The sequence below is a fragment of the Eretmochelys imbricata genome, chromosome 5 (genome assembly GCF_965152235.1).
Source record: "Eretmochelys imbricata isolate rEreImb1 chromosome 5, rEreImb1.hap1, whole genome shotgun sequence".
Taxonomy (NCBI): Eukaryota; Metazoa; Chordata; order Testudines; family Cheloniidae; genus Eretmochelys; species Eretmochelys imbricata.
In genome coordinates this window covers 23,018,340-23,046,174 of record NC_135576.1, presented here as the reverse complement: position 1 = coordinate 23,046,174, position 27,835 = coordinate 23,018,340, and the positions used below count along the sequence as shown (strand labels likewise).

Genomic DNA, 27,835 nt, shown 5'->3' with positions numbered 1-27,835 from the left:
GGAGAGTGTCCAGAGGAGAGCAACAAAAATAAGTTTTAGAAAAGCTGACCTATGAGGAAAGGTTTAAAAAATCTGGCCGTGTTCAGTCTTGAAAAAAGAAGAATGAGGGGGGACCTGATTAGTCTTTAGATAGGTGAACGGCTGTTATAAAAAGGACAGTGATTGATCCTTGGTTATGTCCACTGAAGGTAGGACAAGAACCAATCAACTTAATATGTAGCCAGGGAGATTTAGGGTTGGTATTAAAAACTGTCTAACTATAAGGGTAGTTAAGCACTTCAATAGGCTTGCAAGGGAAGTTGTGGAATTCTTTAAGAACAGGTTAGACAGACACCTTACAGGGTGGTCTGGGTAATTCTGCCTTAGTGCAGGGGGCTGGACTAGATGACCCCTCAAGATTCCTGCTAGCCCTACATTTCTCTGAGTCTATAAAATATAGCTGTTATGATAACCAGAAAAAGTAATAGTAAACTATGGCCCCTATTTGTTCTTGTGATTTAAAATGTCACATAGATCTGTTCTTCCCACTTTGGCTGGAAATTAGATATGATGGATGCCTTGCCTATTAGAAATATAAACCTATGCATTTTGTGCCACAAACTAAGGAATTGTCTGTTAATGCAGATCAGACCACCACATATCACTTAAATGTCTTTGGGCATTTGGTCCTATCAGATTAATTTATTAGTTTTATGCCATCTGCTTCTGAGTATTACTTTCTTTATCGTATGGCTTCATCACACTTTACAATGCTGAAATTCAGATTTTCATGTTTCTGCCCCAATAATAACTGCATGGCAGATCTTCACTTTTTAAAAAGTGGTTCTCAGTTTTGCTGCTGTAGCAATATTCATAGAGTTTGAGGCCAGCAGGGGCCACCAGATCATCTAGTCCAATCTCCTGTCTATCACAGGCCACCAACACACTAAATCGAACAATCCAGACACTTGGGGTCGTCCCTCTTCCGCATCAGTAAGTGGAAATTGAAAACATTGGATTTTGAATGATATCAGTCCCCATATCAAATGTGCTTGCTAGAACAGAGTGATTTAGTTGTTTCTAAAATGTTGAAGTCCATCCAATATTCAGTCTTGATAGCGAATCACATCTAGAGGAGACTCACGTTTACCAGTCACCTGATAGCACCCTACTCCAGAAGGTTTTAATTTTACCACTATCATGGATTCCATGATTTTGGGGGGAAGGGGTAATTTAATATTCATGCTCTGACAGATTTTTTTTTTTTTTATAGGTAGTTAGTATGATGGTAGACAGGGTTGTATATGAGCATAGGATTGGAAGCCAGCTGCTCTTGCCCTAAATTCCCTGTAAGCTGCGCAGCTGGGTGGCCCGCCCCTGTACCCCATCTCGAAGGTGCAAGGGGGGCAGGGACACGACAGGGCTCAGGATGGAGGGAGCTTGCTGGCAACTGCTGCTGGGTCTGAATTTGCTGATCTACTTAAAGGGGCAACACACACGCACACACTGACTGTGTCTGTCATACTCAACTCCCTACACATACTTGTGTTGTTGTTGTTACTTCTTGATACTTCTTTCAAAGTGTGTTTTAGTTTTTTGACTGGTCTATGCATTTCATAATTTTTATTTCTCTCTTGCTTACATTTAATTCTTTGACTAGTGAGTTCTAAAATGCCTAACCTGTCCTGGCTGGAGAAATTATTCCTATAGTAACTTTTTAAAAATATATATTATATCTAAGTTTTTGGTTTCTGCTGATGGTGCACATCTGCACAGTACCTCAATATGGTGCATATAACAAAATTTATTCTGCACATGGATGGAAAAAATTAGAAGGAACGCTGCTTTTGTGTTGTAATTGCAGATTTGACTCTCTTTGGGGCTTTAGACAAAAAACTTCCTGATTTCCCTGGAGTTCTGTGAGGATTGGTTTAGTTTTAAAGCACTTTGAAAGTGAAAACTTGTGTACGTGTTACAGATATTGAATAAATGACTGGATTTTCTTCAAGAATGCCACTGATACTGTTGAGGCACCAAGAAACCTGCATTTGAGAATGGGTCACAGTTAAAATAATATCTGATCTCACTGTTGCATGGAATTGTTGCTATTGTTTAAATATACTAAAAATCGGTAATGCAATTCTTCTGCATTATGTCTTTAATGTAGAATATGAAATGAGAATTGTGCTGCATATATTTGCATGCAGATACTTTTTTTTTAAGTAAATAAAAATCATGTCACCAGATGTCCACTGCTGAGCAGCAGTTTGCTATTTACAACAGAAAGAACATAACATTGTTATGGAAGAGAATTGCAGCTGGTGGGAGACCACAAAGAAACTTTGATTAATAGTTACCTGCAGAAATGTCAATTCTAAAAATTGAAGTGTAGTAAAGTTTAAGCAATAAAGGTTACTTTGGATGGTTCAGTAAGTCTGACTAATAAAACTTGATCAGAGATTCTCTTTACATAATTAAGTTTCAAAGTTGGGAACAGTATTTGCAAAGTCTTTCTATAAATGACTCTACTTGATAATTACACAATACGTACTTTTCACAGTTAAATTCTTGGCATCCTTAATTTTTTGTACAGCAGAAGTACAAACTGGAAGTTACGAGATACGGTGAAATGAGGTTTTAAATAAAGCTGCCCTGCAGGCTCTTCAGAGAGAAAGAGGAAATTGTTTGTTGATTTTTAAATTGGGTTTAAATTATTTCAAAGAGGATGTTCCTGATCAAGATGTAATGTGTACCATTGGAAGAAAAGGAGTACTTGTGGCACCTTAGAGACTAACCAATTTATTTGAGCATAAGCTTTCGTGAGCTACAGCTCACTTCATCGGATGCATACTGTGGAAAGTTTAGAAGATCTTATTATATACACACAAAGCATGAAAAAATACCTCCTCCCATGTGTATATAATAAGATCTTCTAAACTTTCCACAGTATGCATCCGATGAAGTGAGCTGTAGCTCACGAAAGCTTATGCTCAAATAAATTGGTTAGTCTCTAAGGTGCTACAAGTACTCCTTTTCTTTTTGCGAATACAGACTAACACGGCTGTTACTCTGAAACCTGTGTACTGTTGAGAATTGTAGCTCAAATGTAATAGTGTTATGTGGTATTCAGGTGCATTTTCCCAGTTTTTATCCTAGATGTTTAAGGTGTATAAAATGAGATGAAGGGGGATGACGTGTAATGCATTCTTTTACTTTCCGCCAGGTGATCTGCAAGTCAGATGCTCCCACAGGGGACGTTCTACTTGATGAAGCTCTGAAGCACATAAAGGAAACCCAGCCTCCTGAAACAGTACAAAACTGGATTGAACTGCTTAGTGGTAAGATATCGACATAGGATTTTAAATGTTTAAAAAAATAATTCTCGTTAACTGTCATCACTGGATTAGAGGAAATATTGTAAGCTTCTTGGGGAAGTGACTGATCCTTGGTGTGTTGCAGCACTTATCAAAATGAGGCCAGCTGGACAATACAAGTAACTGCTGGTATTGGCTTAACTAGATAGAAGGGATCCAGATGTAAAATTTGGGGATACTGTTTACCTGGCACATCAGATTTTGAGGGATATTAAGCCAAAATATTTGGGAACACCACATCTTCTCTGTTGAGAAATAACAGTTGAATCCACAATAACACAAGCCTTCCTCTCCAAGTTATAAGAGCCTTTTCCCTCTTATCTGGAAGAAGGGATAGCTTCAGTTCACGTCCTCCAAAGATCTTGCCCACATCCTCCAGTGAAGAAACGGAAGTGAGGAATTGATATTTCAAATTTAAAACAAGGACATAATTAAATAAATTAAATTGGAGGTTTTGTAAATCAAAACAAGCCCACGACTTCCTTTACTTTTTCTTCAGAATTCATCATTCAGAGAAACTTATAAAATATTTTGAAATTTGACTAATCAGAGTAGTCCGTTCTAATCTTTTCAGAATGAAGGATGCAAGATGACTTATTTGGGCACAATTGCCTTGATATAGTTCCACAAATAGGTATTAAGAGATGGAATGCAAATTAAATTAACATTTTCTTCAGTAATGGTATAATTGCAAGTACACTTAAATCCATGACAGTTGCTCTCCACATAGTGCATCAGTTGAAATGAAAAGGGAATTCTACCACTGAATTCTGATCATCTTGTTTTATGTAGTGCCTTTCCATCTCAGTGTAGCAAGACTCATTATAAAGTTGTTTGTCTGCAGGATGGATTAATTTAAATCAAAATGATTTAAATTGCCAGTTTCAGTCATGATTTAAATCAGCAAACAGGAAACCTTGATTTTAATCATTTGTTTTTAATCTTGTTTCACCTGTGTACTTTTTAGGAAATTTCCTAAAAAATTGGTTCATTCTCATTGGTTGGTATAAGTACTGAAATGTGTTGATTTGCAAACATTAAATAGCCTTTATGTTAAATATGGTACTCATTTTTTTTGCTAACCAGGGCATACGCTATCTATACTCATTTATTTAAGCAGTTATATAACTTAAGTATACATTTATTTTTGATACTTAATTTTTACATTATTTATGTTAGAAAATGGTGAATGATACATTTCTTATTTGCTAGATGACATTTTACTCAGGATTTGTCAAGCTGTATTTGGATGGAAATTAGAGTTAAAATGGTTTTATATTAGTAAAATAAAACTACTTTGTGTTGTATACACAAGGGAAAATAAGTTACAAGAACATGTTTTGCATTTTAAACTAATTTATTAAACAAAAGAAGTATTAACTGTAGTTAGTGAATTAATTGTTTTTGGTCACCATGTGCCAGATTTTCAAAAGTATTTATGTGCCTAAAAATGCAAATGGATGCCTAATGGGATTTTCAAAAGTAGCTAGGTGTCTAACTCACACTGATTCAAGATGAAATCTACCTGAAGCCTACTTAGGCACTGTTTAAATATCCCACTGGCATCTGTTTGCATTATTGGGGTCTGTCTTTAAAAATCCGGCCCCATAACTTTTAAGTTTTTAGAATTGGTGGATTTCACCTCCCACCTCCTCGATTGTATTTCTTGACTAGGAAAGGAACATAACTATAGTGGGTCAGGCCAGTGGTCCATCTTGCCCAGTATTGTATCTTGTGACAGTGGATGGTGCAAGATGCTTCAGAGGGAATGAACAGAACAGGGCAATTATCAAGTGATCCATTCCCTGTCATCCAGCCCCAGTTTCTATTAGAGTATTAGGGACACCCAAAGCATATGGTTGCGCTCCTGATTATCTTGGTTAATAGCCATTGATGGACTTATCCTCATTCTTTTTTGAACCCAGTTAATACTTTTGGCCTTCACAGCATCCCTTGGCAATGAGTTCCAGAGGTTGACTGTGCGTTGTGTGAAGAATTACTTTCTTATTTGTTTTAAACCTGCTGCCTATCACCTTCATTTGGTGACTCCTAGTTCTTGTGTTATTTGACGGGGTAAATAACACTTCTCCATTCACTATCTTTACTCTATTCATGATTTTATAAACCTGTATCAGATCCCCCCTTAGTGGTCTCTTTTCCAAGCTGAACGATCCCAGTGTTTTTAATCTCTCCTCATATGGAAGCTGTTCCATACTTCTAATCATTTTTGTTGCCCTTCGCTGTATTTTTTTCCAATTCTAATATATCTTTTTAGAAATGAAGCAACCAGAACTGCACTCAGTATTCCAGGTGTGGGCGTACATTGGATTTATATAGTGGCATTATGATATTTCTTGTTTTATTATCTATCCCATTCCTAATGGTTTCTAACATTCTGTTCACTGCCGTTGCACACTGAGCAGATGTTTCCAGAGAACTATCCACGGTGACTCCAAGAGCTCTTTCCTGAGCGATAACAGCTAATTTAGACCCAGCACCATTTTTTATGTATAGTTGGGATTATATTTTCCAATGTGCATCACTTTGCACTTATTAACATTGAATTTCATCTGCTGTTTTGTCACCCAGTTTTGAGAGCTCCCTTTGTAACTCTTCATAGTCCGTTTTGGACTTCACTATCTTGAGTGATTTTATATCATCTGCAAACTTCGCCACCTTACTGTTTACCCCATTTTCCAGATCATTTATGAATATGTTGAACAGCACTGGTCCCAGTACAGAACCTTGGGGAATCCCACTGCTTACCTCTCTCCATTGTGAAAACTGACCTACCCTTTGTTTCTTGTCTTTTAACCAGTTACTGATCCATGAGTGGAATTTCCCTCTTATTCCATGACTGTTTACTTTGCGTAAGAGCCTTTGGTGAGGCACCTTGTCAAAGACTTTCTGAAGGTCCAGCCAAGTACTGTATATCCAGTGGATCACCCTTGTCCACATGCTTATTGACACCATCAAAGAATTCTGATAGGTTGGTGTGGCATGACTTCCCTTTACAAAAGCCATGTTGGCTCCCCCCCCAACATTTGTATTCATCGATGTGTCTGATAATTCTGTTCTTAACTATAGTTTCATCCAATTTGCGTTGTACTGAAGTTAGGCTTACTGGCCTGCAATTGCCAGAATTGCCTCTGGGGACTTTTTTAAAAGTTGGCATTACATTAGCTATCCTCCAGTCATCTGGTACAGAGGCTGATTTAAATGATAGGCTACATACTACAGTCAATTGTGCTGCAATTTTATATCTTAGTTCCTTCTGAACTCAAGTAAATAGCATTTGGTCCTGGATACTTATTACTGTTTAACTTACCAGTTTGCTCAAAAATCTCCTCTATTGACACCTTGTTCTGGAACAGTTCCTCAGATTTGTTACCTAAAAAGAATGGCTCATGTGTGAGAATCTCCCTCCCATCCTCTGCAGTGAAGACCCATGCAAAGAATTCATTTAGCTTCTCCACAAGGGCCTTGTCTTCCTTGAATGTTCCTTTAGCACCTTGATCGTCCAGTGGCTATATTGATTGTTTGGCAGGCTTTCTATTTCTGGTGTATTTATCTTTTCTTTTGCTGTTAGTTTTTTTTTTTTCTTTTGCTAGTTGCTTTTCAGACTTGTTTTTGGCCTGCCTTATTATACATTTACACTTGACTTTCCAGAGTTTATGCTTCTTTGTATTTTCCTCTGTAAGATTTGACTTCCAATTTTAAAAGGATATATTTTTGCCTCTAACTGCCTCTTTTTTATGCTGTTTAGTCACACTGGCAGTTTTTTGGTCCTCTTACTGTTTTTTATATTTGAGGTATGCATTTCTTTTGAGCCTCTATTGTGTTGTTTTTAACTAGTTTCATGCAGCTTGCAGGCATTTTACTCTTGTGACTTTTCTTTCATTTCCATTTAACTAGGTTCCTCGTATTTATGTAGTTCCCCTTTTTGAGGTTAAATGCTATTGTGGTGGATTTCTTTCCTTCCTCCTCCCCCCCAGAAAGATATTAAATTTAATTATATTCTGGCTGCTTTTACTAAGCAGGTCAGCTCTATTCACCTCTTGAACGAGATCCTGTGTGCCACTTAGGACTAAAAAAGCTTTCTTGTTTTTTCAGCTCCCAACTAGTTTCTCAATTTTGAATGAAATAGTCCACACGAAGAAAATATTCTCTTTGCACCAGCTGCTAGCAAACTAAAATCAAAAGTAATTAAGGCAAAAGGTTCTCTGCACAGCAGAAACTAAAAGTACTTGCTTACATTTGTAAAAATGTAAATGCCAGCATTTGCTCCATTATAAAGACTGAAAATAATATAGATACTTAATGTAATACATAACGCTGTGACATATTTATAAAACTTGAGTTGACCTCAAATATGGTTTTCCTCCTGATGCTATATAAAAATTAAAAAATCAGCACCCTCCAACTCATTAAAATTTGAGGAGGGCCCATTGATGCAGCATATTTTATTTATTTATTTTAATTATTTGACTAGATTATAGTAAAATTATGCCTTAACATAAATTGTCATAATTTCAGTTGAATTTTAAACAAGTTTATGTTAAACAAAAATGTATCTGATTTTTCAAAATCATCATTTTTATCCATCCTGTTTGTCTCTCTTACTTCACCCAGAATGCAAATGAAATGCAGCTACTCTTAAATGGATTGCAGCTGTTGTTGAACAATACAGAGCAACAGGATGTAGTTTAGAAAAGAGAGTGAAGAAAACTACCATGTTCAGTGGAAACTACAATGTGACTTCAGGACAGGCAGAATGAAGTTAGAGGGCTAAAAATCAATAGATTAGATTTTTAGATTTAGAATTTTTTCCCCTTGTGTGTAGCACAAATAACTCAGATCAATATTTAAATTAGAGAGGAGTCTCATTCCCCCCTTCCCTCCCTCCCACTTCACTGATTCACTTTTTCTCTCACTTCATTTCCTACTTCACATTCATTATCACTCCTCTCCCTCTCACATTAATTCATGCATAGTGAAAGAAAGAGAGGAGACGACGGGAAAGAACAGTTTTATGGTTTAGTGGGAATTCTGGTTAACAGCCCCCTAATCTTGCAAATATTTCTACAGGTTGTAAAGGCATTTGCTTTTCTTATCCAAAATACCTCATTCATATTCGCACACTGCCCCTTTCCCCATGCTGAGCATACTAGGCCAGTACTGATTCAAAGGTCATGTAATGTGTCCTTTAAGGCCTCATCAATATTTTGACCTGGTTTGACCCTTCTGAGCATTGAGTTCTGAGGAGATCACAGCCTAAGGTGGATATGCCTGAAAGCTAGATCAGTCCTCTTTACACTCTATTATTTGGTGGCTGGTTTTGGGGTAGGATTTCGGAATCCTTGGTTTAGAGAACTGATTTTTGAAGAACAATACTTGGATTTTTAAATAGACTTCACAACCACACAGTTTTTGTTTTTTAGTATTTTGGCTGAAGACTTTTCCTGGGGAAAAGCCACTCTTACCTTAAATTAGTGCAGTATAATGTAAGTGAGGGAGAAAGGAATATTCTATTTAAGAGGGTTGCTTACGTGACATCTTTCAGAGCCATCATGGATGTGCAAATTGGGCCATTTTAAGGCAACTTTTATCAAGCAGGTGTGATTCCTAAGTTGATCCCTAGGGAAAGCAGCCTATAGAACATGCAAACTTGTGTCAGAACATCCACTGTTTCTGAAAATAGAACAACCACGTCTAAATCTCTAGTAGTGCAGTTCCATGTAGTTTAGAGGCTTGGACACAAGGTGTCACCAAACTACTCATTTTATTAGCACCAACGATCCACATCTGAGTAGTACAAACACCTAAAAAAGCAAGGAAACAATTAGCTAATATTCCCTACTTACTTTCTCTTACTGTGATCCATTATTTAGGCACAGTTTCAGGACCCACCGGAGAAAACCGCATTGAATCAGGCAGGGCTTGTAGAGAGCCCTGTGTCGTTCACTTGGCAGTAATGTGCACGCGTAAGGAGTCATAAGTTCACAGGATCTTTGAGTCACACTGCAAAACTTTACAGTCAGTTTTTGATGACATTTGTAACTTACTGTATATACATGTGCAGCACACTCTGCGTTTCCTTGAAATGTTCTGAAGGAATTACACCCGCTACAATTTAAACATTTTTATTGTATATATGGAAAATGGCATTTTCAAAGGCCTGTAACTTGCCAAATCGGAACATTTGTCACAGAAATGTACGAAAGCCCTTATGAAGAAGAGCCATTTCCATGCCAAATTTTAACTTTCACCTCCTTGCTGGCTTTTCAAAAAGATTTTTTTTTTATATGAGGGAAACTTTTGTTTGTTTGTTTGTTTTTTTGGGGTCTTTTTTCTTTTTCTTTTCTTTCTGAAAAAAATCAACTTCAACAGACGAGATTTCAGCCCACAAGATGAAAGCTTAAGCAGATTACAGGTGACTAAAAACAAGAGTTAAATTGAAATGTTTGTCAATCTTAGCTATAGCAGTAGCCATTGCTATAATACTCTGCACTTATTCACATGGTTTTACCCCAAGATTTTAAAAAGTATTTTACTTAACCTTAAATATTTTTTCTTCTCCTTTAACAGTGTGTTTGGAAATGCCTTTCCTTATTTCATGTAAACATCATAGCTTTCTTCAGGCATTATGAGAAGACATATAGTAGAGGGTGGATGGTCGCCTTTATCTCAGATTTGTCTATAAAAAGGAAATGAGTATAAAGCTAACCAGATAAAGCAATGAGAAGGATATCTGGAATAAGAATCAGCATTAGCATAACTTTGTGGCAGAAAGAATGGCAGTTGCTGAAAATGACAGTTTCCCAGCCTTTTCAAGTGGCCGTGCTGAAAATGGACAACTGGGAAAGATTGGAGAGACATTTTCTTCATTAAGAATTATTTTTATTCATTGTTTTCCTCTGTCTGTTCTCCACTTTCCATGGTTTTCTTACATACATAAGTGATGACCAATATATAGTTGTAACAAAGTCATCACTTAGCTTGCATTTCACCTTCAGCAGAGTGCAAACAAACCAGCTATATGTTTTATGTAAGTTTGAGTGCCCTGAAGTTGTTCAGAGAGGCACTCGTATGTTCCACTTGTCTAAGCCTGGCCAAAGGTTAGAAGAGAGCTGCCAGTAGTATGGCATCTTTCTGCACGAAGTCGCTATATTAATTGAAGCCTTTATTTCTGCACTACAGAAAAAAAGGAAACACTTATCCTTGTTAATAGTCAAGGTAGGAGCTAAACCTTGATTAACTGATTTTTTAAAAATCTTTTTTAGGTGAGACATGGAATCCATTAAAATTGCACTACCAGTTACGAAATGTGCGTGAACGATTAGCTAAAAACCTAGTGGAAAAAGGTGTATTGACGACAGAGAAACAGAACTTCCTTCTTTTTGACATGACTACCCACCCTCTCACCAACAACAATATAAAACAGCGCCTCATCAAGAAAGTTCAAGAAGCAGTTCTTGACAAATGGGTGAATGACCCTCACCGCATGGACAAGCGCTTGCTGGCTCTCATTTACTTAGCCCATGCTTCAGATGTCCTTGAGAACGCTTTTGCCCCTCTACTGGATGAGCAGTATGATTTAGCCACAAAGAGAGTGCGGCAGCTTCTGGATTTAGACCCTGAAGTTGAATGTCTGAAGGCCAACACAAATGAGGTCCTGTGGGCTGTTGTAGCCGCCTTCACAAAATAACTGTGATCAGATTGAAGTGTTCTTCTTCATGTAAAGCAGTTGTTTTTCTTCTATTGACTATTCATGTTTTCTGTAATTTGTACCTTCTCACATGATGAATCAGCCTTGTTTCACAGGAATGATAGGTGGTGTATTCTCTCTCCCTTTGTGTATCTGTATATGGATTCTGCTGGTACAAGAGGCTTTCCTGTTTAAAAAAAGTTTGGTGCCATATTGGCATTCCATTCCCTATTAAATTACAGTTCCCTGAAATTCTTAGTTTAATCCATTTTTCACTCTTTGGTTGCTGGAATGGTTTAACTTGGAAAGCACCTCAAGGAAGAAATGTGCATGCACTATTGGATCACCAAGTCTCGGGGTTGATGCAGATGTGGACACGCGTCAGCAGCATTCTGCCATGCAGTTCACAAAAGGCCTTTTAAATCACCAAAGTTAAATACTGAAGTGTCTAACAGGACATTTTATATATAGACATTGGTTCAAATGTGCTTAACAAAATTATTTTAAAATTAGACTATCCATTAAATATCTCCGTAAATAGTTAATGTAAAATGTCCCATAAGTTTTACCTCTCATGTAAATCTCTTGTGTACTTACATTTTGTTATATTACAACTCTGAATTACGAGGCTAGTGTAGAAAGGTCCAGTTGTTTCACAAACCAGTTTTGGGATGGAATACATTCCATTATAGTCTGTATATAGTTTGAATTGTATATTAACAGCCCCCCATCTTTGTATTTTGCAAGATTTAATTAGTTGTACACCTGTGCCCCTTACTTGTTTTCAGCCATTGCCATTGGAGGGAAAGATGGGCCTCTTATAAAGAGCATGTGTGTGAACTCTGTGTGTTCCCAATGTCTGTGGAGTTGTACCATCCAGGTACAACTCAGCCTACGCATCGCCTTTTATAACGTTTGATGTATGGAAAGGAGACCAGTTGCTGTCATTGTTTATATTATTTCTGTATGAAAGAGGCTTGTGACCCGTACAGTTCTTGAGTGCAGTTTTTAATTCTGTTCACAAGTTAATGTTTGTCTCTTAAATGTCATAATCTACTTACACTTAAAAAAATCAAATGTCAAACCTAGGAGGTCTTGCATGTAAATTGTTAGCAAGTAATGACTACAGTTCAGATGAGTAAGATTTCTGTAATGGGAAGCTCTACTACGTTCATTATTTTATATACAATTATGTTGATAGGCACAATGTAAAAAAATATAAACTTTGGCTTTTAAAAGTTTATTACCTCTTTACCGCTGCTTGTTATCTGCCACTGGTTTCACAGTGTAAATATTATGCATTGAGCAAATTAAACATTTTTTTTTCTCTCATAACATGCATACTAATAGTGGGGCTTACAGGTGTTTAGAATCTTTTTGGTTAACATTCAGAGCAAAAATACTGAGTGGTGTATAACTGTAGAGTTGAAGTTTAAGGGATCCCTAATCTGTATACTAGCTTTTTACCTACAGTAAATAAACTATGATCTTGAAAGTGCCTGAAACAGAGCAAGCATGTCATTTGTGTTTTGTGTTAACTAGAAAAATCTTATTTTGAGTTGAAAGTTTTAGTTGATATCCCTTTTATTGGAAGGAGATTGTTTTTACATTGTGAATGAAATACTGAATGGTTGTTATAGCCAGTGTTAATGTCTCATATGTCCTGCAGATTTGGGTGACTGGTATGAGACAATCTAAAGCTGGGTAATAGAATGCAGTTGTATGTGTCACTGGTAGACCTCTCAAAGTGGAAGAGCACTGCTTTTCAGCCTAGCCTTAACTGGGCCCCCAGTTTTACACCCACAGTTTACTTTTGATCACTGATATTGTGGTTGATTTTCAGGTACAATCAGGTAATTAAATCTAAATGACCTCAATTCTCTGCATTTATAATTTGTAGGAAATGAATTGAGCCTGGTGTTTCAAAATACAGCCCTGAACGTTTAATAATGCTTGCAGCTCATAAGAGCTGTTATTTAGAGAATTCTGTAGTATTTAAAACATGCTGTAAGATGTTTCAAACTCCAGAATGTCTTACACAGGTCAGTGTAACCAAAACAAAACTGATGTAAATACATACTTTAAGGAGATTTATACACAGTGGGTAAGGTCGGGAGAGAGCATGGATTTAAAAATCACACTTCTGTCAACTTGTAAGATCACTGTAAGTGAGAAACAAAATTTACTCTTTCAGTTTTTTTGCATTTAATTGACAGCACTTTGTCCATAGTCAGTTTCACTGTCTCTGTTCTGTCCTGTTCTCCCCATGCCCTCCCCCACCCAAAACATTCAGTCAATTTCCTCTGTATTTCTTATAGGGAAAAAAAGCAATTGCAAAACCACAAAAATAGTAGGAATATTCAGGAACAAGTGTAGTGCCTAAAACTAATTCTAATCAGTTTTCCAAAAATAAGGCAAGTTTCAGGTTGACAATGTCCCTTTAAATATCTTTTCTGGCATCACTTACATCTTCATTCTGTGGCTGTTTCCCTGCTCTGGTTTTGCTCTCCTGCCCTAATATGGAAGTAAAGCCAATTTTTCTCTTGTAGAAAGAAGTGCAATAATGTGTCCATACACAAGGCAACTGGTAAGGTGATAAGAAAAATTGGTCAGCCGCATTTTATTAGCTCTGTGATATGTCTGATACAATCAAGTTGCAGGGATTTTCCCTAATCTGAGTTTTTACAATGAAGATAAGGTGCTGCATTACAGGACTGGCTTTTCGAACATTCTTGCCTTCACCACTGTTTCAGAAAGATTTCTAGTTGGGGAAATTTAAAATATTCACCATGCTAAAAGAGATCACCTAGCTATTCTATATAGCTTCTTACACAGCTCTCATCTTACACTAGTGAGAACTGCAGCTCACTTTATGCCAGACTGGAGACTTGTTTTGGAACAGCTTTGGCTGCTGCATGTCCCCAGACTGGCTAGGACCTACCTGATGATCAGCTTATTTTGAGGGCTGTAGTATTTCACGTCAGTAACACTGATAACTTCAGAGATGCTAAATAGCATTGAGTGTTTATTCTCTACAACAAACTTACTGGTTGGTTATGTGAAAAATAAATCTAGGTGATAAATTCAGACCTGATATCTTCTCATCAGCTTTTGAAATTAAAGGATTTACACACTAAGAAGGTTTCCAGCTTGTAAAGGCCGAGGGGTGCGTTATTTATATTCAGAGTCCCAAATTCAGTCCCGGTCACAGAAAACACATTGGGTCATAAACCCTTTTTGCAGGAGAAATAGGTGTGAAAACATGAGCACTCAGCTGCCATTTGCTTTTGGGGACCGAATTTGTGCTGCCTTCACCTGAAGGCAGACCAGTTCAGTGTACATGACGTGTTGCCTTTGCTAACAAATTAGGGGAATTCTGTAGTTTGAGCTACATACATAGATGTTGGGAAAAAGAAAATCTCCAAGCGTGGTGCATGACCATAAACATGAAGACCTTTAATTTCAAAAGCTCAGGAGAAGATACCAGGATATATTTTTCTACATGAACTTTCATCAGTCCACTGAGTTCCCAGTATTTCTGTTAAGGTGTCCCTGTTTACCCTGGGCTGGGAACAGGATTTAAAGAGCAATGTTAAAACTACCAGCTGAATTAGTTTCTAACAGTTTGGCCAGCCAGATCATATTACAGCTCATGTGTTGTAGCCTAAGTTCCTATCTGGCACGTGGAGACCCAGTGTTGCTCCAAAAAATGAGTTCATCTATGCTGTATCATTATGATTCAGTACAGTAGTTTGATTCATCAGGAAATTGGACACTTTCCAACTGTGTTAGCAATTTGGAAGCAAGCAAATTTTCATTCTTTCCCCTTGGCACATAATGGGTGGCTGTGCTGGACAGGAAGGGAAAATCTTTGGGTGTGGGAGAAAGGCTGCATAAGAACCAGAGTGGTCTCTGCCCCTGTGCTTGGGCCCTGACCTGTCCCACTGCCAAGGAAGCAGCTAGGCCAAGTACTCTGCTAGAAGAGGCTGGAGAGAAGGGAGGACTTCCCAGCAAAGAGTCCAGAGCCGAAGAAATGGCTGGCTGCATGGAACAGGTGAGTGAGAGGAGAAGGCTGGTATCTGGGTTGGTGGGGTGAAGAGCAGGCTCTTTTTGGAGAGGGAAGAAACAGTGGTGAAATGGCAGTGGTGGTTGGTTTTGCTTCTTCATACCATTTCCAGCCCTTCTTTTCTGTCTGTCTCTCTCCCTCACGCTTCCTATACCTTCATACTGTGCACAATCTGACTCTTCTTTCCTGTTGCCTCCCAGATCTGACTTCCACTCCTGGCCATCTCCAGTTCTGCTCATTCTCATACCCATATTCTAAGCAAATTCAATTTACGTGTTGACCTGCATTGTCCTTCATTGTTTTATAGCTCCAGAATTGCTCATGTTCATGCTCTTGTGACCAGGCTCTTTCAATACTGTTCCCTCTCTGGTAAGCTCTACCTCAGTCTGCCCTGTCTGATGCGCACCACTTCCCTTTCAGTGTCTCATTCTCCTCTACCCATTTCCCATTACTCACTGCTTGGATTTCTCAGCCGATCAACCTCTGAGTTCTTTGCTGCTCTCAGCCACCTCATCTCTTCCTTTTTCTCTGACACCAAGGTTTTACTTCAACTCTTCGCTCGCTTATCCTTGAGTATCCAATGTTTTGTCTCCACCAGTCTCCAGCCTTGGTTCTCTTCTTAATTATCTCTAATCCTGTTCTGACACTCCAACCATCCCTCCTCCCCTTCAGATCTTGCTTTAAAACCCCTTCTTTCACCTTGCTTTCTACGATTGACTTGCAGCACATTGTTCTACTCAGTCCGTTCCTCTTCCTCATTCTCTACTCAGCAACAGCAAACTTGTAAGATTAACTCATTATATAATGACTGTTGGGTTTGGTTTTTTTAAACAGGATTTATCCTGTGTGTGTCTGTTCTCTACCCTCTTCTGTTTGTTTCTATCTTTATGGTCTGTGTCTATCCTGTGAGGTCTTTGGGGCAGGGATTATGGTGCTATCTACATGTTTAATAATGATAGTATGCAATGTGTGCTCGAGCTGTGGGAAGCTCTGAGATGTCCAGAATGAGCTCATCCTTAGTGAGGACAATTATGCTTGTGTTACAGCCCTGGTGGGGTTCCCCCTAGTGGATGGTCACCTGTTTGCTGTATTGGGCCCAATCTTTTGGATCCCATGTTTTTCCAAGCCCACTGGGTCTGAGCGGAGTTTAAATGGTGTCTCCAGTTCTAGCCTGTCAGGTACACACCCAAGGTATGGAGTCCCTGGGCTGGCATCCCTCCATGGGATGTGGGATGTTGCAGTCTAGCTGCTGCCCCAAGCATCCACTATAATTTATACACTCTCGTGGGCACTCTGGTTTGTAGTTTAATCTTTTGGGAACATATGGCAGATAAATAAAAAGCACAGGTTTTGCGAAGGAACCTCTCTCTCAGATAGTAGAGGAGATATACAGATCTATGTAAAAACAGCTACCACCTGAACACAATGCCTGGATCAGAGTCCTCCCCACTCCTGAGAGCCTTTTAGGGAATGGTCTGGGTTCTGGGGGAGAAGAGGACAACAGATCCTTCTATCCTGGGGTGGGCAAACTTTTTGGCCTGAGGGCCACATCGGGCTTCCAAAATTGTATGGAGGGCTGGTTAGGGGAGGTTGTACCTCCTCCAAACAGCCAGCTGTGGCCTGGCCCCGACCCCTATCTGACCCCCCCCGCCGCTCACCCCCGATGGGCTCCCTCGAACCCCTGCCCCATCCTCCTTGACTGCCCCTGGACCTCCCACCCCTGACTGCGCCCCACCACCCCATCCAACCCCTCCTCTCCTTCCTGACCCCCCCCGGGACCCCTGCCCCATCCAACTACCCCTTCTCCCTGACTGCCCCCAGAACCTCTGCCCCCCACAGCCCCATTCAACCCCCCTGCTCCCGCCCTCTGACTGCCCCGACCCTTATCCACACTCCTGCCCCCGACCACAGCCCCCTGACCACCCCCTCAAACTCCCCTGCCCAGGGGGGAGGGATAGCTCAGTGGCTTGATCATTGGCCTGCTAAACCCAGGGTTGTGAGTTCAGTCCTTGAGGGGCCATTTAGGGATCTGGGGCAAAAATTGGGGATTGGTCCTGCTTTGAGCAGGGGGTTGGACTAGATGACCTCCTGAGGTCCCTTCCAACCCTGATATTCTATGATTCTTACCGCCACCAGCGCTCCAGGACAGGCAGCCGCGCTGCCCAACTGGAGCCAGCCATGCCACCGCGCAGCACAGAGCACTGGGTCAGGCCGCGGCTCTGCACCTGCACTGTCCGGCAAGAGCCCCACCACCCAGAGCATTGTGCCGGCAGCGCAGTGAGCTGAGGCTGCAGGGGAGGGGAACAACAGGGGAGGGGCCAGGGGCTAGCCTTCCGGTCCAGGAGCTCAGGGGCCGGGCAGTAGGGTCTGTTCTGGCCCCTACTCCTCCTGCTTAGCCGCCTGATTCTGATGCTGGTTTGCCCCCTTTGCTAGAAAGCCTGTCCACAAGATGGAGGGGGAAGGTGTAAAAGCCTAAATAGGTAGATTCGCCCCAATCTTCTCTTGCTGCATCCACATGATTTGACACTCACCACATAACACAGACTCATGGTGACCTCCCCCTACTATTTGAGAATTTATATTAATGTCTAAACAAAAGTGGATCCAGTTTTTTTCCCCTGGAAAATTTTGAGATCCTTGATGTAATTTAGGTTTCATGGACATTTCCAAAAAGATCTTATACAGAGGCTTGGAAGGATACGTTTTTTATCAATAAACTTTGATGTCACCGAACACACACAAACCAATGAAAAAAATATTTCCATCAATGCTACTTTGCCTGTCAGCACTTTTCTTAACTGAAATTTACAGCTTGAGAACTTGTTAGAGTTTGAGTTAAGGCTATTTATTTTGTATATTTTGACATGTGGACACAGTTTGTGTGTTAACTGTTACAAAGCGTTAATTTTTTGAATCTCAGTATCTACTGTCATAAAATAATTGCCTGACCTCTCCATATCTTCCCAGACCTATGAAAATGTAAATTGCTAAAAATTGAAAAAATGCTTAAAAATAGACACTGATATTCATCAAAACTACAAAAAAAGAAAGAAAAAAATCCACCAAGCCTACTTATACAGCAGTTTGCGTTATATTTGTCTGTCTTTTGCCCCTAAGAGAGGGGAGTTGGCAGGAGATGGGCAAAGGACTGGTTCTTTCCCAGTCCAGTGTTGGTGCTGCTCTACTTCCTCGTGAGAAGGCTGGGAGCCAAGAAACAACCCTAACCAGCATCAGCTTCTTCCATTTCAGATTTCCCTGCCTGGTGAATCCACCTCTCATCAGCCAAGGAGAGCGGGGTGGGGGGATGACTTTAGAATAGCAGGACTTCCTCGGACACAGGAATGAATGGAAGGAAAGGGGATACTGAGCATCCCTGGTAACTAATACTTGTGCAAATTTGTTTGCATCTATGTTCATGCAGGAGGTGACTTATTTAACTGCTTATAAAAATTTCAGTCATCTAAGTAAATATCACATGACATGAGTGATCAAGTGCACTTAAAGTAATAGAGTGTATGAATACTGTTTCAAAGTGGTAGCCATGTTAGTCTGTATCAGCAAAAAGAACAAGGGGTACTTGTGGCACCTTAGAGACTAACAAATTTATATGAGCATAAGCTTTCGCGAGCTACAGCTCACTTCATCGGATGCATGCAGTGGAAAATAGAGTAGGAAGATATATATACACAGAGAACATGAAAAAATGGGTGTTGCCATACCCACTATAATCAGAGTGATCTATTATCAGCAGGAGAAAAAAACCTTTTGTAGTGATAATCAAGATGGCCCACTTCCAACAGTTGGCAAGAACGTGTGGGGAACAGGGGGAGGGAGTGAAATAAGCATGGGGAAATAGTTTTACTTTGTGTAATGACCCATCCACTCCCAGTCTTTATTCAAGTCTAATTTAATGGTGTCCAGTTTGCAAATTAATTCCAATTCAGCAGTCTCTGGCTGGAGTCTGTTTTTGAAGTTTTTGTTGTTGTAATATTGCGACTTTCAGGTCTGTAATCGAGTGACCAGGGAGATTGAAGTGTTCTCTGACTGGTTTTTGAATGTTATAACTCTTGACATCTGATTTGTGTCCATTTAGTCTTTTACGTAGAGACTGTCCAGTTTGGCCAATGTACATGGCAGAGGGGCATTGCTGGCACATGATGGCATATATCACATTGGTACATGTGCAGGTGAACGAGCCTCTGATAGTGTGGCTGATGTGATTAGGTCCTATGATGGTGTCCCCTGAATAGATATGTGGACAAGCCCAACAAAGAAAGTAACAGAATGCCACTAGCCATCACCTTCAGCCCCCAACTAAAACCTCTCCAGTGCATCATCAAGGATCTACAACGAGAGACTGCTGAATTGGAATTAATTTGCAAACTGGACACCATTAAATTAGGCTTGAATAAAGGTGGGGAGTGGATGGGTCATTACACAAAGTAAAACTATTTCCCCATGCTTATTCCCCCCCCCCCAACACACTCACACACACTGTTCCTCACACCTTCTTGTCAACTGTTGAAAATGGGCCATCCTGATTATCACTACAAAAGCTTTTTTTTTCCCTCCTGCTGACAATAGCTCACTTTAATTGATCATTCTCGTTATAGTGGGTATGGCAACACTCATTTTTTCATGTTCTCTGTGTGTGTGTATACATATATCTTCCTACTGTATTTTCCACAGCATGCATCTGATGAAGTCAGTTTTAGCTCACGAAAGCTTATGCTCAAATAAATTTGTTAGTCTCGAAGGTGCCACAAGTCCTCCTTTTCTTTCTTTTCTTTTTTTTTTTTTATGAATACTGTGTGTCCTTGATGCCCGGGCTGCCATTTGTTCAAATCAAACAGCCGTGATATAACTTGCAAAAACACTCACGTTTGGAATAAAGTCTTTGTGGATCATTTGCAAACAGGAAATGGAGCTAAATTCACTTACTGAATGAATTGTTTGCTGCAAGATTTGCCTGATGTAAACAATTAGCTGTTCCCATCTTCTCTTCTGCAAGCTACCCTCGGGTTACTTAACATTTTTCTCTGATCATACCTGTGGCATTCAGTGAAGTAAATCGGGAGTTGCTTCTGTAGTCACTGCTATGAGAGAGAGAACGCGTTATACATGGTACTTATATGGGTGCATTTGTAATAGCCTCCTACTCTCAAACAATTTTTTTTTCCCTGGAGAAGGAAAGGGCCCCTTCTGATCATATCAATCTGGCAATGTTGTTTTTTTTCCTGCAATGCTCCAACCATTCAGAGCATAGAAGCCTTACTGTTAAGAAGTTGTTTGGCTGGTGGTCAGGACAATGGTGGCAGTGCAAGGGAGATCTGTGAACTGCGAACAGCAAAGATGCCTGAGGCACATTTTCATCCACCTTATTTGTCAGTGGAGGAGTGAAGAGCGGGTGAAGGAGAGTGCTAAGTGGACCCAATGATTTCAGTCATAATTGAAGTCAATCTTCAGGTGAGGGTTGCCCAGATGGAAGCGGACGAGAAGAGCAGGTTAGTGGCCATCCTACAGTCAGCAGTTCCTTCAGGTGGTGATCATCAGCGGCATGGAGGAGAATTCAGAAGTATGCTGAACATTTGCCCTTCGGATTTATGCTAATGAATGGGGTCTGAGCCTTTCCTGTGTTGCATTCTTTGTTGTACTGTCAAATGACTGCATGCACTCAGCCATGCTCTGCACACACATCTCTCGCTCTCAGAACCACTCCGAACTTGCAAATCGGCCACTTAAAGTTTTCAAGAGACTGTACCGAGGCATTACAGCGGGGAAGGTCGTGATGACTGACAGGACTGAGCCTCATCAAGGCTGCCCTTGAATCCTCTCTCCTTGTAGCCTTGCAAAATGCCAGATGTCGAAAGCCCTGCACTATCTTGTCTGCAAGAATAAGCAGGGCTTCCTGCATTCAACGTATGCCACATGGGAATAGATGGAGAGTGCAAGAAAATTGCAAATTTTCCGTTATCAAAGGAGACAGTTGCACAGTGAAGAGATTCATGGCCTGGGCTGTGACTCCTAATTCAGTTGCTTCAATAACTTTTCCAGTGTGTAGGTTAATGAAATGGCAGAGAGTGAGCAAAATGTTCTGCTCTTAGCTTGTGTTCAGTGATGTCCCTTGGGCAGGGCAAAGCGGGGCAACCGCTCTAGGCTCCGCACTTTGGGGGTCCTGCAGGCTGGTGTGATTGGCTGGCAAAGTCCGTCCTGAAAGAGACAAATCCGTCACTTCTACCCTGGGTCCCGCATCCCTTTAGGGACAGCCCTGCTCGTGTGTATTGGAGCAGGAAGAACAGTGTCCAGCAAAATGTTCTGTCCTGTTAGCAGCAGCCAGAATCATACAACTGCAGAAAAATGGTTCAGTTGTTTCAAGGGGACACTCCAGAAATTGAGTTTAGAGTTCAAATATTCAATCGCTGGCTGCAGCAAAGGACCAGGTTGATGCCATAATAGTTTTAAGGATGTGGACCACACCTTGTGCAAGAGAATGTTATTATCATACCAGGCATATTATATAATGCATCGTAAGGCTCTTACCTGAATGCTGAGCACCACACTGCATGCCACACTCGTATATAGTCTAGAGCTTTACTGCTCAAGACAGGTGCCAGATGAATGGTCAACAAGGGTGGTTATGGTGTTGTAGACACAAGTTCACTGAGAAGAGGACTAAGCCCACCAAACTCACTTCAAATAGGCTACTGAAAAACCGACCACTGATGTCAAGTATCAGGGGGTAGCCGTGTTAGTCTGTATCCACAAAAACAACAAGGAGTCTGGTGGCACCTTACAGACTAACAGATTTATTTGAGCATAAGCTTTCGTGGGTAAAAACCTCACTTCTTCAGATGCAGGCCACCAACAGTGTGGGCTAGATTTGAACTGAAGACCTATAGGTGGAAGGAGAGCCCTGTATCCCATGACCAGTGCTCTGATAAGTTTTGTTTCTTGCTACTCCTGTAAACTTTTAGAGGCAAAGAGTTCCACTCATAGTGTTCTGTGACTGCCCTACAGATTTGTTGACTGCAATGAGCCAGTCTTATCCTGAACTGTGGCATTAAACAAGGAAAAAAGAAGTGTCTGTGTGGCTGGGAAAGCATAAACTTGCAGTATATTTCCTGCAAATAAAAGGCCTGCCAAATTTGTGAATCATCTTTGACATTTTGAGTGAATTCTGCCACTCTCTACAAGGGGGGTCAGGCATATTTTTATCTCAGTAATGTATTTGCCTTCCACAGCAAGTGGAAATGGAAAGGAACAAGAAGTATGCGTCCATATTTAAGAATGAATGCATCAAAGGTACCAGTGCCCCCACAATGCATTTTATTTTTCGTCATGGCCTCTCTTCACTATGTCAGTCTATCCAGTCATCTGTAGTTTTTAACATGCTCATCAATGTAGTGCTTGAGCACCTATGATTTTTCTATTCAATTTGTAACTACAGATTTTTTTTCTGGCAGCTCCTTACCTTAGACCAATCAACAAGGTGGCATATGCCTTTGGCCTTCCTCAGGAAGAGGACAAGGTTAACATCACGTCAGAAGCAAACAGGCAGTGTTTCTAAAGAATAACCAGCTTTCAGTATCCTCCCACAAGTAGAAATATTAACGGCAATCATTTACAGTGAAGAAACAGAAAGGAAGTTAAACAAATCCTACTGCAAGCTCAGTTTGGTAAGCAGTCGGTTCCTAGCAGAAATTGTGGTTACAAAAAAAAAAAAAAATCGGTAAGACACATTACATTAACCATTTTATATCTGCTTGAGAATTAGAAATCTCTGTTCCCTCACCCTTGCCAGGAGTCCACTTTGGCTGTGAGCATCCTTTAGGAAGAGCTTCAAAATGCTCGAGCAAGAAAAGGAAAGTTTCAGGGCAATTTTTGCATATCAGTATAACTGGCGTACAACTGCTATTTGAAAATGGGAGCTTTTAAAGAATAGCAGTGTGCATTCATGATTGTTGGGTTTGCCACACCAAAGCTGGAAGGGAGCAGTGGGGGAGAACCCAAGGGTGGGAAGAGTAATGATAAAGCTTCCGGGTCTGAAATTAATAGGATAACACTAGCAGTCAAGTCATGGCAACATGGGTGGCAGCTGGGGCTAGCCATTCACGTAGATCATCAGGCTACCAAGAAGCCTGTACAGCCTTTGCTGCTGCCGGTTCCACTGCGGTTTCACTACTATTACTATTTGAGGTAGCTGGATCAAAGCTGGCCCTGGTATGTCTACCCACGCTGCAGTATAGACACACCCTGAGCTGTGTTTTAGCCTAGATAAGGGATCTTTGGTTTCTAGTCAACTTTCATCCCTAAACAACTGAGAGTTCCCCTCATAAAATGAGGCTAATGCATGGCAATGCACTACTCAACATTCTCCATGGGTCATGGAGGGTTGTTGGGATGTTACTAGCCATCTGCAAACAAACCAGCACACGCTGAATGTTCATGTAGATAGCTCAGGACCATGCTTCAGAGCTTGTATCTAAAGCAGAGGGTGGAAACAAATTACAGTTAGACAGCGATTGCAGTAATGCACCCTGCACGCTTTGTGGTGCTGTAAAATGATAAATATTAACATAGCTATATCTGAAAGGGCCTCTACTTTCACTGGTATTTTTAAAGCCTGAGTAAATCTCTCATTGTCATTTCACAGAACATACTTGTTCTAATCAGTCTGCATGGGGCAATTTATAAACATTTTCATTTTATTACAATAAGTAATATTGTGTTTTTTTAAAAATCTTGCTAGTGAGTCTTTACTTGCACTGATCTAAAATGCAATACAAATACAAGAAATATAATTATTCCATGGAACTGTCTAATGAGAAACACCTGTCAGGGATGGTCTAGATAATACTTAGTCCTGCCTTGAGTGCAGGGAACTGGAATAGGTGACCTCTCGAGGTCCCTTTCAGTTCTATGATTCTATTGCTGTTTCATAGCCTTCATAGATTTAAGGCCAGAAGGGACCATTAGATTAAATAGTCTGACTTCATCACAGTATATCACAGGGCATTGAATTTTATTCAGTTACTCTGGTGTTGAGTTCAACAATTTGTGCTGGACTAAAACACATCTTCCAGACAGGCATCCAGTCTTGATCTGAAGACATCAAGAGATGGAGTATCCACCACTTCAGTTGGTAGTTTGTTCCAGTGGCTAATCACCTACACAGTTAAAAATTTGTGCTCTATTTCTAATTTCAAAAAAAGAAAAGGAGTACTTGTTGCACCTTAGAGACTAACAAATTTATTTGAGAATAACCCTTTGTGAGCTACAGCTCACTGAATGCATCCGATGAAGTGAGCTGTAGCTCATGAAAGCTTATGCCCAAATAAATTTGTTAGTCTCTAAGGTGCCACAAGTCCTCCTTTTCTTTTTGCGAATACAGACTAACACGGCTGCGACTCTGAAACATTTCTCATTTCAGTTTGTCTGGCTTCAGCTTCCACGCATTGGTTCTTGGGTGTTTTTTGGTTAGATTAAAGGGCTCTTTAGTATTTTCTCCTCATGAAGGTACTTATATAATGTAATCAGGTCACCTCTGTTGATAAGGGTTCACCGATTGAGCTGTTTAAGGGCTTGTCTACACAGGAAAGTTATACCACTGGAAGCTCAGGTGTGAAATTAAACTGGTAGTTCCACTGGTGTAACTCTCCCTATAGACACTTTCATTCTGGAATAAGAAGGGAATTTTTCTTTATTTACCTTAAATTCCTTCCAAAGCAACATAAACTAAACTGCAAAAAGCCACTCTTGTTCCAGAATGTGTCCCCACATGGGGAGTTACAACTACTGAATATCAGTTCACATTCCCACCTTGGCTGATAGCGATATAACTTTCCCATGTAGACAAGCCCTCAGGCTCTCACTGTAAACCATTTCTCCAGCCTTTGAATAATTTTTGTTGCTCTTTTCTGCACTCTCCAATTTTTAAACGTTTTAAAAACGTGGACACCAGCACTGGGTACAGTAGTCTGGTATCAGTCTCACCAATGCTGTATACGGAGGTAAAAATCACCTCTCAATCCCTACTCACCCCTCCCTGTTTAGACACCCCAGGTTTGCATTCGCTCTTTTTTTGCCACAGCCTCACACTGGGAGTTCATGCTCAGTGGCCTGTCCACTATGACCCCTACATTCTTTTCAGAGCTACTGCTTTCCAGGATACAGTCCCCAATTCTGCGGGCATGACCTGAATTCCTTGTTCCTAGATGTATGACCCTGCAACTGTCTGTATTCAAATGCATTTTGTTTGCATGGGCTCAGCTTGCCAAGAAATCCAGATTGCTCACTGTGACTGCCTTGGCCTCAACATTATTTGCCACTCTGCCAGTCTGTGTCATCTGCTAATTTTATCAATGACCAAAAAAACCCCATGAATAGTGTCAGATCTAATACTGGTCCCTGTGGAACCACACTAGCAACAACCCCATTTGACAATTCCCATGAGAACTACTTCAGAAAAGAACTATGTAAGTTAATGGATAGGTCCGTCAATGGCTATTAGCCAGGAAGCACTGGGATGGTGTCCCTAGCCTCTGTTTGTCAGAAGCGGGGAATGGGCGACAGGATAGATCACTTGATGGTTACCTGTTCTGATCATTCCCTCTGGGGCCCCTTGTATTGGGGGTTGGACTAGATGACCTCCTGAGGTCCCTTCTGTAATGAAGCGGGACTGTTCTTAATGTTTCCTCTGAATATTGTGGGGGTGCCTCAGTTTCCCCTAGGCAGTTCTTAAGTATCTAGGGGGTGGGATAAGGGTGTATGATCGTTGCAGATCCCTAGAGGGCAGGTGTGTGCAGGAGTCTGGACACAGAGAATGGCCAACACCCTGTTTCCTGGCAACTGATGGCCTGGCCTTTCCCCCCTGCAAGGTGAGAGCTAAAGGGTTGGGGAACAAAGGAATCAGGTGCCCTCCTGGCCCGGGAAAGGGACAAAGCCGAGAGAAGGAGGGGCTGGAGAGAGTTTCAGTTGGAGACTGGCTGGGGACGAGGAGTGAAGTGCAGATGTGGTTGTCTGGCTCACTGCCCCCCAAAATGGACCCAGCTGAGGGGTCCTGTTCTCTGCACCTACAAGCTCTGTTTTAGATCATGTTCCTGTTTAATAAACCTCTGTTTTACTGGCTGGCTGAGAGTCACGTCTGACTGTGGAGTTGGGGAGCAGGACCCTCTGGCTTCCCTAGGAGCGCGCCTGGGCAGACTGGCTGTGGGAAGCGCACGGAGGGGCAGAGGATGCTGAATGCTCCGAGGTCAGACCCAGGAAGGTGGAAGTTGTGTGAGCTGTGTGTCCTGAAGACAGTCTGCTCCCAGAGAGGAGGCTCCACCAGAGTCCTGACTGGCTTCATAGGGAGCAGTTCCAGAGCATTGCCTGGGGACTCCGTGACACGTTCCAGCCCTGATATTCTATGATTGGCCACTGTCGGAAGACAGGATACTGGGCTAGATGGACCTTTGGTCTGACCCAGTGTGGCTGTTCTTACGTTCTTTGTGAGATCTGTCCATTAGCCAGTTCTTAATCCGTTTAATGTGTGAGTTACTGCTATTTTACAGTTGTAATTTTTACTGTTATACTTTACAATCAGTTTGGCAACACATTATATTGCACTGAGAGTACTGCTTATGTTATGACCAGTTAGGAGGCCTTTCAGAGGTTAGCTTTGTAGTTATGGCTTAGGACTGGGGTTGTATCCCCAGCTCTGCTATATACTTCCTGTGCGATCTTCAGGGTTGTCAAATGCCACCCTCTGGCAACCCTTTCAGCATCTCAGTGCATTTGGCTGGGCTGCATGGAGAGCCTGCCGCTGCTTCTCCTAGCGAAAGGGGGAGAAACCCACTCTTCAGGCTGCCTGGTCGCCTCCCTGCCTTTCCTCTTGCTGCTGGACATGAATGGCAGAGAAGGTGGCAGGAACAGCAGGTGAGGCAGCTCAATATTGGCCCCAGCTATTCCTGTCAGGTTGCTCACAAAAAGTGCTCCTTAGAAATCCCAGCAATCACCTCAGCACTCCCAACACTACCCATTTTATTCTAATGGGGAACTCATTACTGTCACAACTCTTCCAGCTTCAGCTGCTACAGCTATAGTCTTAGTTGTTGGGGGTAACTATTCTTAAATCCTGTCCTCCTGGTACCTTCTGAGATGATCCTTATGGATAAATTGGGTTTAGTCCTGGGACCCAACTGTAGCCTGTACACCACTTCATTTACTTTAATCAGCACAGTATAGGGTCCTGCCCAAGGTTTATTCATCTTAGGGAGTTTATAAGATTGTGGAACTAGAGTGTAGTCCCCTCTTTTAAAAGCTTCCCCATGGGACCTTACATCATAGTCTTTTCATTTTCTCTGAGGCTATGCTCAAATTTCCTCTACCATAGAGGTGAGCTTTTTACAGTTTTGGATTTTAGGATTTCTACATAGTCCAAATGGTCTAATTTCCTTTCTTCCTCTTCAGGAACTCCATGCAAGAGGTTTGCTGGGATCCTTAACTCCTGTCAGACTTGAGGAGTGCTGGGGTACATTTTGTATTCTTTGACTGTTGTTCCATAAGCCATCAGTAGGACTGGGATATGGTCCTAGTCCCTTTGCTGGTGTTCTACAAAGATATACAGCTGAGCCCCGAGAGCAGGGGTCAGCAACCTTTCAGAAGTGGTGTGCCGAGTCTTCATTTATTCACTTTAATTTAAGGTTTCGTGTGCCAGTAATATATTTT

At 41.1% G+C, this 27,835-nt stretch overlaps 1 protein-coding gene across 1 annotated transcript in view; it reads left to right on the top strand.

Annotated features, from left to right (window-relative positions):
• Positions 1 to 12,570, top strand: part of GOLPH3 (golgi phosphoprotein 3) — a 41,342-nt gene extending 28,772 nt beyond the window's left edge. Inside the window, exons 3-4 of the mRNA XM_077816719.1 lie at positions 3,203 to 3,317; positions 10,637 to 12,570. Coding sequence (XP_077672845.1) covers positions 3,203 to 3,317; positions 10,637 to 11,061 — 540 coding nt within the window. The 3' untranslated portion in view covers positions 11,062 to 12,570. The remainder of the gene's footprint in view (positions 1 to 3,202; positions 3,318 to 10,636) is intronic.
• The last annotated feature ends 15,265 nt before the right edge of the window (positions 12,571 to 27,835 follow it).